Source organism: Podarcis muralis, chromosome 6, assembly GCF_964188315.1.
Source record: "Podarcis muralis chromosome 6, rPodMur119.hap1.1, whole genome shotgun sequence".
NCBI classification, from domain to species: Eukaryota; Metazoa; Chordata; class Lepidosauria; order Squamata; family Lacertidae; genus Podarcis; species Podarcis muralis.
Window position 1 is genome coordinate 45426298 of NC_135660.1, and position 12755 is coordinate 45439052.

General features: G+C 40.1%; 2 protein-coding genes across 5 annotated transcripts in view; one reads left to right on the forward strand and one right to left on the reverse strand.

Moving 5' to 3' along the window:
* The first annotated feature begins 2425 nt into the window (after nt 1-2425).
* On the forward strand, nt 2426-7870 carry SFR1 (SWI5 dependent homologous recombination repair protein 1). 4 transcript variants are annotated; one of them, XM_028730347.2, is made up of 4 exons: nt 2426-4868; nt 5557-5675; nt 6141-6551; nt 7542-7870. In XM_028730347.2, exons 2-4 carry the CDS (start codon nt 5577-5579, stop codon nt 7731-7733), a joined length of 702 nt encoding a protein of 233 aa, XP_028586180.2. In that variant the 5' UTR covers nt 2426-4868; nt 5557-5576; the 3' UTR covers nt 7734-7870. The 4 variants fall into 4 exon arrangements, with proteins under 4 accessions (XP_028586180.2, XP_028586181.2, XP_028586179.2 ...); XM_028730348.2 differs by lacking the exon at nt 2426-4868 and adding an exon at nt 4893-5077; XM_028730346.2 differs by lacking the exon at nt 2426-4868 and adding an exon at nt 5128-5190.
* Nucleotides 7871-8493: 623 nt separating this feature from the next.
* CFAP43 (cilia and flagella associated protein 43) overlaps nt 8494-12755 on the reverse strand; it is a 45155-nt gene continuing 40893 nt past the window's right edge. The window contains exons 34-39 of the mRNA XM_028730344.2: nt 12429-12541; nt 11823-11982; nt 11333-11497; nt 10855-10935; nt 9713-9866; nt 8494-8855 (exon numbers count right to left, since the gene is read on the reverse strand). Of these exons, the coding sequence (XP_028586177.2) occupies nt 8680-8855; nt 9713-9866; nt 10855-10935; nt 11333-11497; nt 11823-11982; nt 12429-12541 (849 nt within the window). The 3' untranslated portion in view covers nt 8494-8679. The remainder of the gene's footprint in view (nt 8856-9712; nt 9867-10854; nt 10936-11332; nt 11498-11822; nt 11983-12428; nt 12542-12755) is intronic.

Below are 12755 nucleotides of genomic sequence, written 5' to 3' on the forward strand. Positions count from 1 at the left end.
ATCCTCAGAGCTCTGGCTATGTTCTCTATTACTGTACAGAGAAAATAAACCCAAAAGAAGATAACCTGAATTGTAAGGGTAAGCTGTCAGGAAGGGGAGGGGGGTTGCTGGGCAAAAGAGGCAAACACCCCATCTACCATCTTTGCAGCTAATTATCACACTTCTTGGATGAAATCTGGCCAGGAGGCATTCATGACATGCTGGGGTAATCTTATGGTAGCTGGTAATTCCTAGCCATCGTGAGAGTAGGGAGACCTAAATCTTCTGGGACACACGATCTCCACATCTCACAAAATTTGATAAAGCGTATTATAAAGCCTCACCCCACATGGCTCAGCTTCAGGCTGGGAGGGAAGTGTGCTTCTCCCACGCTGCTTAGCAGATTGGGGACTGGGAACCGTTTTTTTAAAGCTGTCCAAATTGGCTGAAGATGGGCATGATTTCCCCTTCCCTGGGGTAGCACCCAGGGGGTTGCAAATACATTTACACTGTTTGCTACGCTCACAACTTGGGCAAGGGATGGGTACAAAGTAAAAGGAAAAATAGAGGCACATGGAAGGTGATGTAAGCCATGTCCATGGCATGGGGGCTGTGGTGGAACCACCCAGCAGATTGTGCGCAACTGCTGGAAATGGGAACCTCACCTTGCCTGGTTGGCAGATTAAGCATAAGACTTCACCAAGACACAGATGGCCTTCCTTGGGTAGGAGAGGTTAGCAATTAAGGCTTTCAACCTCCCACTGTGCCACACATATTGTGTTGGTAAAAACCTGCCAGTACATAAAACTGTGACCTAGTTGTATACTCCAACAGAGGATTTTATAAGAGTGCAAAGCCCTGCCTCAGTATGAAAGAGAAAAAAGAACAGCCATGCAATCTCTTATTAGGTGGCACTGGTCAGAGGCATAGCTGCGTCCCTCTGTAAGAGCCTGTGACCATTAAATGAAAGCTTTACATACATGCAATTAAATATATGTAAAATAATCTGCAATGTAAAAGATTTTCCAAGTCTGTTTTGATGCCATGTGGATGACTCTAAGATTTGACACCTGTGTAGTGGTTAAGAGCGGTAGTCTCGTAATCTGGGGAACTGGGTTCGCGTCTCCGCTCCTCCACATGCAGCTGCTGGGTGACCTTGGGCCAGTCACACTTCTCTGAAGTCTCTCAGCCCCACTCACCTCACAGAGTGTTTGTTGTGGGGGAGGAATGGAAAGGAGAATGTTAGCCGCTTTGAGACTACTTAAAGGGAGTGAAAGGCGGGATATCAAATCCAAACTCCTCCTCTTCTTCTTCTTTGTCCTGGAAGACAACACTTTACGCTTGGCAATTGTTTTTAAAAATAACAATAAAGTTTATTTTAAAAAGTATGCAAAATTAACAGTGATTATTTCACAACAGTCACTAGTGATGACACAAACATCCTCAAGTCCCCCTTGACATCCCTTTTATTGTGCATTCATAACGATTTGTGCTCATAATGCAATCAGGGCAGTCGTTCATGATCCTGCTTTAAATACTGTCTACATCTGCAAAATTTTGGGGAAAGCAATGGGTACAACCTCAAGTTTCTTCTGAGCTGTTCTGCTAGCAAACTAGATTAATGGGGACTTTGCACTTCATTCATTTCCCTTTGCATTGTCAGATAAAAATCTCCAGACAGTCCCATTGAAATAGCATCCGGGCTTTCATTACTTTGATCTGACATGTAGCATTTAGTACCAGCCCTGTAATAAAAAGCAACTGCATACAATAAAGTGTTCAAAGGAAGCCTCAATGCTATTGTTGCAACAATGTGAGCTGTGCAATCTTCAATGTACAGCTGCATAATGATGGAGTTTTTAAAAACTGCAGGCATAAACTTGAAAAAGGGCATATGTATGGGCAAAGCAATTCCATTAAGCAAAGTTTTCAATGAAATCATGTACTGAGTGGCTGGACTCTTGTCCACTAAAGCTTATTCTGTATTTTACAAATGGTTAGTCTTTAAAGCACAATAAGACTCTTTATTAGTGGTTCCCAATCCTTTCACTCTTATGAACCCACTTGAAAACTGCTGAGGGTCTTGGTGAACTACTGAATTATTTTGCCACCTGCCATTGTCATGTGCTGTGCTATGTATGGTTTTTAATTGTATTTTTATTTAATTAAAAAACCATGAGTTCTTGTTTCAGAACCATGAGTTTTCCTTAGACATCAGCCATATGAAGTATTGCCCAAAACTTAATCTGCAAATACAGTGGAAAGTTAAGCAGCAACAATAATAAAATGAAGGAAGAGCAGCAAGGACCTTCAAAACTGGGTAAATGCAAGGAATAAGAAGTTGGTGACAAGTGGATTTTGCAAAATAGTAGCTAGAAGCAGCAGCTTTCTTCGTTAGCTGCGATAGGTGTGTACATGTGTGTGTACACACACACACACACACATATATAAAGCAAATTAATTTGGCAAAAAGTATATCCCAGAAAAGAGAACATCTTGATATGTTTTACAAAAGCTGGCAAGTACAAAGATAGCATAGGGAGAGGTAGATTACACCTTCACTTCGCCACCACAATAGGAGAGGCCCACACCCACACCACATGACTAAGAACCAAGGGTGGGACAGGAAATGACCACTGATCAAAGTGATCTATGCTATAGCATATTCATGACTGTGGCCCAGGTTGCATAGCAATTTACAAATAAGAAAATGTTCAAATAGCAAGTGTTATTCAACTAGCAAAACCACAACTATATACTGTAAGCCCATACTGGAATAGGAACGGCTAAGGAAATTCTGCAACACCAGGTAACTGCATAAGCTTCTCCACCTTAATGCTCCAGGCTATAGAAACATGACTGCATAGTGTCCTTTGTCTGTCAGGGTAAATCATAACTGTTTGGCTTTCAGCTACATCAACAATATAATGTAGAAAATCTCTTGAGATGCAAACTGAGACGTATTTCCTAAGTAGGGTGAGTAACAATGGCATCATCAGGATTTTACAGGAAGGTTCTGGATTTCCTGCCTGGTAATAGGTTCAACTGAACTATGCAATATGACAAATGACTTAGGGAAGCAATTGGAGAGGTCAACTTGACCACCTCCTGCCCCAACTCTAGTGTTCACTACATATGTCCAATATTAGCACAATTACTATTATAAGTGCTCTTCACAGAATATAGAATGGATTGTGCAATGTTTGAATCCTGCTGTTGAAATGAAAGCTTAATTGATCAATAAGGTGGTGCTTATATAACACAATAAACATGTTACAGACAGGTTTGGTAATGAATTCCTGTCCCATTAAACTGGCATGATGTTGGAGAGTGACTCACTCATGTTGATGTTGAGTAACAATTTCAAGAACGACCATCCCTGACTGTAGGCTGTTTACTCCAGTGTTTGAAACTCCCATTATTCTAGGCGCTTTTTGCGACAGGGAATTTCATTAATGCGAGCAGTTTCTGACCTCTGGAAGCAGTACTGTACTGCTCCTAGTATTTCAGATTAAAAGTGTCACTGAATGAATGAAAGACCCTTCCCACTTCCAGCCATTCTCTGAGGACTGGAGAAGGGGCCCTCCTAAGAATATCAGGGGGGCAGGCAGGGGAAGTATGGCTTTGTGTTTGTTTGTTTGTTTGTTTGTTTGTTTGTTGCAGTCTTCAGATGAAGACTAGACCATGTGAAAAATATAAGATTTTATATGCAGTTCATTCATTCCCAGCTTTGTATTCTTGTTATAAAAAAGAGATTTAAGGTGCCATTTAGCTCCTAGCTTTCATGTCTCTGTTTCTAACACTGGTTAACTCTGAAGTAAATCTCACATAATTCCATGTTTCAGATAAATATTCACAGAACTGCTGCTCAGATTCATTTAGCACCATACAAGTATCTAGAAAAGGTAAATTCTCTTGCTCCTACAATTTTAAGTGAACAAGCAATAAAGTGCACAGTAAAACTTGTTCGTTTTATTTTTACCTCACTTTTAAGGCAAATAGTCTCCTAAAGCAGCTCTCACCAGTTTTTAAAGCTCTTTTTTCCTATTCTACCTTGTTCAAAATAATAATAAAATAATAATAAAATGTAAACACCTTCAAGTCTGACTCTCTTAGGCCATTCCTTAAGATAGGAAATTTGGGTTCTGCTATTTCTGACAGAATCACAGCTGCATCGTTCCCACTAGATGCACGTGCACATAACAAGCACCTCCTTATTCATTTGCTCCCTGCGAATGACTTTATACATCCTTGTGCCTACTCTCTTTTGTTGTTGCATAAAAAAAGCATTGTGGTTTTATAACGTTTCCAAAAGGGACAATTTACCCAACCAACATTGGAGGGTGGGAAGAAGACAGATGCTTATTGTGTGTCAAGCATACAAGTTTTTCGCAGCATCCAAACGACACCGTTGGCACCCCGCCCCCGTTGTTTATTCCCCATTCATATTTCCTGTGGAAAATCCAGTGAGTTACAAACAAACAAAAACACGGCGTATTTTATTTCTGAGGTGATTTTCTTCCAACGCCGTCCCGCGCATGTTTACTTCAGAAGGAAGCCCGGCTGGTTTCAAGCGAGTTTTACTTCGTAACACTGCAAACCGTAGCATTCACTTTCCTGGGAGTAAGCCCTACTGAACCCTATAGGACTTTCCTCCGAGTAAGCCTGTACAAGAAGGAGTTTCCTGCTCAGCTCCCCTCGATATAAGGAGGCGATTCCGCCCCACACCGGCCCGCCCCCTTTCTGAGAAGAGAGCGCAGGCGCCGGGAGACCGCGAGACGAGATTTGCCCTTGCCTGCTGCTTCCTCCGCTTCCCTCAGAGCGGGAGTTTTTGAGCAGATGTGTTTCCCTCTCGCCCGCTCCTCGGACTTGACGGTATCATCTCTGAGGTAAGGAGTTGGTGTGCCTGCGCATGGGCGGGGCAGAGGAGTATAACCGTTGCTCAAAGGGGCGGGGCTTCTTGTCCGCCCGCGTTCCAGTTCCTACCCGCTCGAATCCACGAGGAGGCCCACCCCACCGTCCCATTCACTCCTTCTCACCAGACGCGCCTGCGCGGAGCGGAGAGGCCCCGATGCCTAGGACGGCGCGCGGGTTTTAGGTGGGCAGTTTCGCTGTCAAGGGACGAGTCGACGGTTCGCGTCAGTTCTGGGAGTCAGACCACTCTCCGCCCAGCAAAGGCAAACAGCCATTGAGGAGGCTGGGAATCCTTTCGTAATAGTAGTAGTAGTAGTAGTAGTAATAATAATAATAATAATAATTAATATACTGTTAATTCATTTAGCAGAAATGCAACAGATGTGTTCCTTGTACCATCTGTTTCTTCATGAAATGGAATATCTTTGCCTGTTGAATTTCTGCCATGTGATGGTTATAGAAGTCTTGCATGGGGGGTGGGGAGGCCTTTTGAGCATAGCCACCAGTGAAGGTTTTAATATCAAAGCATATCCCAATTGCTCACGAACTGAGTTAACGCTGGTTTTCCAATTTTGAGAAATTGTAGGCTGACTGGAATAAAAACAACGGTGTCTTAAATGTACATATGAGACTTGCCTTTTGAGGTTTTTTTCCTATCCCCAGCAACTGAGTGCCTTTTGAAAATGGAAACGCCTGAATTAAACAAATCTACACTGCTATGCTCCACTCCAAAGAACTGTGAGACATCCGCTCAGAGCAGCAGCAGCAGCTCAGGGAAACAGGTGTGTAGCTTTTATTTTGTCTCTCCCTCCTAGCTGCTCCTAAACTGGTGTTATGTCACTGAAACTTTGGAGATTTCTGCAAATGAGAAAGAAACCTTGGTACAAAATTTGACCCCAAGCTTAAAGTAAGAAAGATATGTATAATAAAGGCTTCCTCAAACTCGGCCCTCCAGATGTTTTTTTGGCCTACAATTCCCATGATCCCTAGCTAGCAGGACCAGTGGTCAGGGATGATGGGAATTGTAGTCTCAAAACATCTGGAGGGCAGTTTGAGGAAGCTTGGTATAATAGATAACATTAGGGTGTTGTTTTTGCCTGTTATGTGTATATGCATGCATATTTTTTTTAAAAAAATGGTTCATGCAGTTAGCTTTTTTTTTTGTTTCCATATACCATTGTTATTAACAACAACAACAACAACAAAACTTCATCGTTCTTACTACTCTCATATTACATTCACTTTAGCCAATGAGTGCAACTCTAAGAGAACGATTGAAGAAAGCAAGATGGTCCTTTCATTCAGCTTTCACTGTTGCAAAGCGTCTTAAAATAGATGATGAAAACAACGGTAGTCCTTGTGAAGGAAGGGCTTTATCTAAAGGAGAGACATGTTCTAAGTCACAAAATGAGGGTGAACATTTAGAAAAAGTTCCTGATGCCACCATGTGTTTGAAAAGTGCTTTGCAAGAGAGAGAGCTCTGTGTATTGAAATATACTGGATGTAGTGAAGCTATACAAAGCTCTCCAGAAGTTCGGTCAGAAACAAATTGCAGGCAACGGGAACTAGTGGATGAAAAGAGAATGTTAGCAAAGAAGATTCAGGAGAAGGAGGAATTTCTTCGAAGACTTAAACTCGTCAAAATGTACAGATCAAAGGTGAGATGCTAAAATGTTCTTGAAAATGTATTTAATTGAAAATGTTCATTTTGTTTTAGCCCTATTGAGAGATTTTAGAAAAGCAAGTACTGCAAGGAAATGTGTGTTCCAATATTTCCTTAGTTCTCTTTTAATTCTAGTACTGGAATTAAGCGAAGTACTTCATTAACCCAAATGCTGCTCCCATCTGGCATTGTGCAGTGTAGCCATCGTCAACCATAGAAATGACTTATTGTAGACACAGGATGCTGATACCAAAAAAATGCACTTATGTGCAAGTCCTGTTTATTCCTTGTGTCTCTCCCACTGTCTTTGTTCCTCTGTGACTTATCCTGAATAGAAATTATATCTCATTTTAGCTCTGTAAAATTATGGAGGTGATATAATTTAATGTTAATCATACTTGGAGTAGACTCATTGAAATCAATGGACACTTAAGCCAATTGCCTTAAGTGTCAGTTCAGTTCTGCACAGTATCCATAACACTTTTTCTGCTAGCCCAAGGATTTCCTTCTGTGCAATAGAATTCCCCCCGCCCCTTCTCTACCATCAAGTGCCTTCCCCAGATCCGCTCCGGTGGGTTGGGGGAGAACCCAGAAGAGATTTAGGGGCATGGGAAGGGAGGTCCATTTGCCCAGTGAAAAGTACTTGTGCTGATGGAACAAGTGAAGCCCTCTATGTACATTGATGGTTCTGTGTAAATAGGAAGCAGTTCTTCAAGCAAATGCTGCAAAATGATGCTAATGTCCAATATGGAAAGTAACTAGATACTAAAGATTGGTGAAATTTTTAAATGCCATTCTTTTAGGTAAATTAGAACTAGAATCTTTTATTTTATTTTATTTTAGAATTGTTGAGAGTGTAGCACTTAAGTTTTCAAATATTGCAGATTTGGAAATGGGAGAGAACTTGTCAAATGTGATGTATTCTTGTTTGTTAAATCAATACTGGGATATTACCAAACAACTTTTTTGTCTTTTCCTCTTTCAGAATAACCCAACAGAGTTGCGGTCTCTAATATCAAAATGGCGGTGCAGTTCCCAAGCAATGCTATATGAGCTACAGTCATCCTTGTCTACAGATAGCAGGAAATTAAGTCTCACTCAATTGATAGACAATTTTGGATTAGATGATAAACTGTTACATTACGTTAGAACAGAAGAAGACTTTACAGATGCATGATACGGCTGTTTCTATTTCATTCTTAACACATCAGAAGATAAATATTTTCAAAGTTTAAATTTGGCTTTTGAGCTGCATTGCTGGACTGTTGTGAATCCTTGAATCTTTTAAATATTAAAAGACTGCTGCAAAAAGTACCTGATTAGTTCAATCAGTATGTGAAACTCAGCCCCCATCCCATTATCCTTAATTCTCAATGCCCCTTTAGGTCTTAAAGCTGCTGTTAGAATAGAAGACAACTGCCACACTTACACTGCTCCAGTTACAGATGGGTAGCCGTGTTGGTCTGCCATAGTCAAAACAAAAAATTTTTTTTCCTTCCAGTAGCACCTTAAAGACCAACTAAGTTAGTTCTTGGTATGAGCTTTCGTGTGCATGCACACGAAAGCTCATACCAAGAACTAACTTAGTTGGTCTTTAAGGTGCTACTGGAAGGAAAAAAAATTTTTTGTTTTGACTTACACTGCTGCAATTTTAAAAGTCCAGTAGCCCTGTTGTGGTTTATAACTTCCTAACCCTCTGCTCCTCCTTTCCTATAATTTTGCCAATCCACTTTCCTTTCTACAGGTGGTGCAGTCTGCTTTTCCTGCATCTTAGCTGAAGTTTTCACTCAGTCCTACTTTCTTTTACACACTTCTTTATTTAAAGTTCATATCCCCACTGCACAACATTTGGCCCACTGCCTGTATTGTGTTTTAGACAACTGTCTTTGAATCCTGGCAAGCCTCAAAGGTTTCACCACCACACAACAAGCACAATATAATATAGGTATTTCTTTTCTTTTTTTATTCCATTGTAAAATACATGGTGAATAATATGTCTTTTGAGAATCAAAACGAGTTGCAATGTAATATCTAAAGCTATCTTAAATGTGCTTAGGAAAAACCCACTTTTTTATTTAACACAAGAGAAATTTATTGCTTCTAGTTGCGGATGAATCACCTTGCTAAAACTCTTGCACATCAAAGAAAGCTGGGAATGTTCTCATTCTCAGTCTCTCCACTTCAGCTTGAAGAACTGACAACTCCTGTGCCTGTGCTTTTGCAAGATCCACAAGCTGCTGTCTCTGCACAATGTCCTCATAATGCTCTTTAGAAACCCTTTGATTAAGCAGCTCCGAGTCTGTAAAAAATAAATAAAATAGAATGTGTCTGGTCATATAGAATGTGCAGCAGATTGACAAACTGATCCATATGATTTGCTTTCTTCATATGTTTAAAGGGGAGCATTGTGGGAACAACATTGAAACAGTTCTCATTCTGCTGATGGAAACATGAACTAGCTCCAGTTTTGCATTTGATAAAACACTTATTTCCTTGGCATCCTGATGAATATCAAGAGTTGGCTGTATTGAGTAGTATAATCTATTACCCCCATCATAGAAATAACCCAAAATAATCTTGGAAAAAATTGGGGCACAGTTTATCAGTGTCATAGCAATTAGTGATGCCTTTAAGATCTTGTCTCACACTCCTGATTCACATGTTACTTTTCCACCATTCTATGATTGATTTGTATGCTTTTAATAACATACTTGCCGATCGCATGGTCGGCGGTTCAAATCCCCGCGGCGGGGTGCGCTCCTGTCGTTCGGTCCCAGTGCCTGCCAACCTAGCAGTTTGAAAGCACCCCCGGGTGCAAGTAGATAAATAGGGACCGCTTACCAGCGGGAAGGTAAACGGCGTTCCGAGTGCTGCGCTGGCTCGCCAGATGCAGCTTGTCACGCTGGCCACGTGACCCGGAAGTGTCTGCGGACAGCGCTGGCTCCCGGCCTATAGAGTGAGATGAGCGCACAACCCTAGAGTCTGTCAAGACTGGCCCGTACGGGCAGGGGTACCTTTACCTTTACCTTTAATAACATACACTGGTATGAGTGTTGTAGGATGAAGTTCAGGAGAGAGAAAAATGATATGAACAGTGGATTAAACTTTCCGTTAGAGGACGTCAAATAACCTGGTAATCCTTCAAATGTGACTCACCAGTAGCCTCATTAATGTGCCGCCTTTCTGACACAATTACAAGCATTTCTTGTAATTCCTTGCTAAGTTTTCGGTTTGCTACGTCTTTCACACTAATTTGCTTCTCCAGCTCTTTCATGACAGTCTCACATTGTTGTACATTTTTCTTGTGAACCTGGTCATTTAAAAATAAGCAAACACAGAAGTTGCTTGAGAACTGTTAAGTGAAAAGTTGCTAAAACAAGTTTTATTTCCTTGGTAAAATAGATTTGGGTTTTTAGAATACATTTTTTTGCAAGCTTTCCCCGCTGCAGGCAAAGTGGCTAACATAAGAGCTCAAAGTAAATTGCATTCATATATTGCATAAAACCGCAACAATAATACTATCATTAAAACACACATCCAATATTGATAGCATGAAACTAACTCAAAAATTAAAGTTCTACATGAAAAGCAGGAATATAAAAAGATGGTGAGGAAGCGGGTGAAAACATTTAGAACTGGAAGATCAGGATTCTAAAGTGTTTGTGTAAAAACTTGTTAAGTCCCATTCATTTTAACAGACTTAACTTTGAACTATGTATATTCAGTACTGAAGATGATTCATCCTATCCTATATGCCCTTACTGAAGCAAATCTTACTGGGGCCAGTGTGGCTAGCTACCATGGAAGTGTTGAAATGTTTGCAGCTCTTTACAGTTTTCTTCATCCCCAAACTATTAAACACAAGTTTTATTGTATATATAATTGTAAGCTGTTCTGAAATCTTGATGAAATTGTTTATATTTATTAATAAAAAATATTGGCATAACACAAAGTGATACCACACAAATAAACTGGAAGCGAGAAAGCTGTGTAGGTGTATACAGCAGTTGGAGAAGAAAGCATGAGAAAATCCTTTTACAATTGGACAACATATGCCTAGCTCTGCACATAGTAATAGGAGACAGGGCAGATTTTTTGGATGGTGGTAGTGATTGTACACTGAAGAAGGGAATAGAGAAGGAAGCAAATTAGATTTATTTAATAATGGCATTAGCCAAAACCCAGAAGGAAGTAGTGCCAAAACTAAGGATGGTGAGGGTGGTTGTATACTTTTGAGCTAAAGGTGGGTGTGTCAAATAGGCAGACACTCTGTACACATATTTCCAAAGGGAGCTTACCTTATCTAGAAAATTGAGCGTTCCTTCCATTATTGAGACTTCATGATTCACTCGGCTGTCATAGTTTAATGCATTTAAGAACTGGGATTAAAAGCAGAGAGAAATCAAGCTAACAGAGTTGATGCTCCAGACATTAAACCTTGCTGCCCAATGCAAACTGAATCCCTTTGTGTAAGTATTCTTCAATAGGGTGTTAGGACTTTGTATGAGAAACCAAAAGATTTGGGCAGTACACAAAGTAGTTCTTACTTAGGTAGCATGCCAATACTAAAGTTATGAAGTAATAATGAACATGCACAAAATACCAGTCACAAACACCATTCCTGGGGTAAGATGTCACTGGAGTAACACCATACTTCATATAGAGTAGAACTATTAGATTCACTAATTAATGAAAGATGATAAACAACTGAATAAAAATCACTTTCCTGAAACAGAGTTGGTTCAATTTATAGTAAAATCTGGAGTGGTAACTTACAATCTGATGATGTTTGGTAACATTCAGCTTTTGAATATCTCGAGCTTTTTGGTTCAGATCATCCACTTGCATCCGCATTTTTTTATGTTCCCATTCCAGCTGAAATATCCCTTTACGGAAATCTTTGCTTTCCACCATGCTGGCAACTTTCCTTTCTCCTTGAGCCTGGGGGTGCGGGGTGGGAAAGAAATTAACTCCATTTATAGCTTTATTATTTACTTCTGAAAGAACTTATCGACTGGAATTCTAAAATCCCAGCTGTAATGAGAGAAAAATGAAACTGCAGCCACATTCCAATGAAGGGTCCTTTTTGTGCATTTATTAGATGTGTTGGCTTTTGAGTCACTCGCCCACTATTAAGGCTTACCCTATTAATGGCTACAAGATGAGAAAAGCACAGAGATAATTTACACTACATGGGTGCAGCATACACCATTTAGAATTTCAGTGCAAATCTGTACAGACTCAGTTTTGAAACAAGACCAGTTACCCGGATTACGCTGTTCAGCTCTTCAATTATGGTCCTGCTGATAAGAATAGCATCTCTGTAATCTGGTATTAAATTGGTACCCTCTAGTTCTACTTGTCCTTGCTTAAAAAGAAACTGGACCATCAGATCTAGCTGAAATGTCATCTTCTGCTCTCGAAGCCTACAATTGCAAAGGAAAAAAACTTTTTCAGTAACTGGTATATATAGTTCTAAATCACACTATGGCAAATGTATTTGGAATACTCCCAGCAATATTCCAAATTTATATTTCTATACATGTCTACTCAGAAATAACTGTTTACTCCAAGATGGGTGTAAGATTGCAGTCTAAGCACTCAGCGTACTGGTTAGTCTGGGCCTGAGAATGAATTTAAAGGAGGAATTAATCATAACAGCACCTTATGAACCTTAGTAGCTAAAAATGAGGATTAACCCTTCCAAGGACCAAACTAGGTGTGGCATTAGTTACATAGTTAGCCTTAGCATAGAATATTTTTTAAAGAAAAAACTAAGCAATAGGAGTCAGTGGAACTGACTGCAGTGTAGCTTTCCTTTGTTAAGGCTGTAATACTACAATGTCAGTAAACATAAAAGGAAAAAGCTTACAGATTGAGCTCAGCAAAAACTTGCTCAATGTCATTCCGTAGCCTCTCATCATCTTCAGTCCTCTTCTGAAGGAAAGTCTGCATTTCTGCAAGTATCAGTGCTTTTTGCTTCACCTAAGCAAACAGGGTGGCAGAACATGTTCATATTACCACTCAACCTTTTCTTTGCCAAGAGTCAGAATTTATGACCCAATTTCTTTAGAATAACTGCAAGCATCTTGCACCCTTTTGGTGGTTTAAACTTAATACTTCGGGATGCTTTCACTTAATTCCTCTAAAATGTTTAGTATCTCTTGTAGTCTGTTCAGGTTTCTCGTGTGTGGGATGT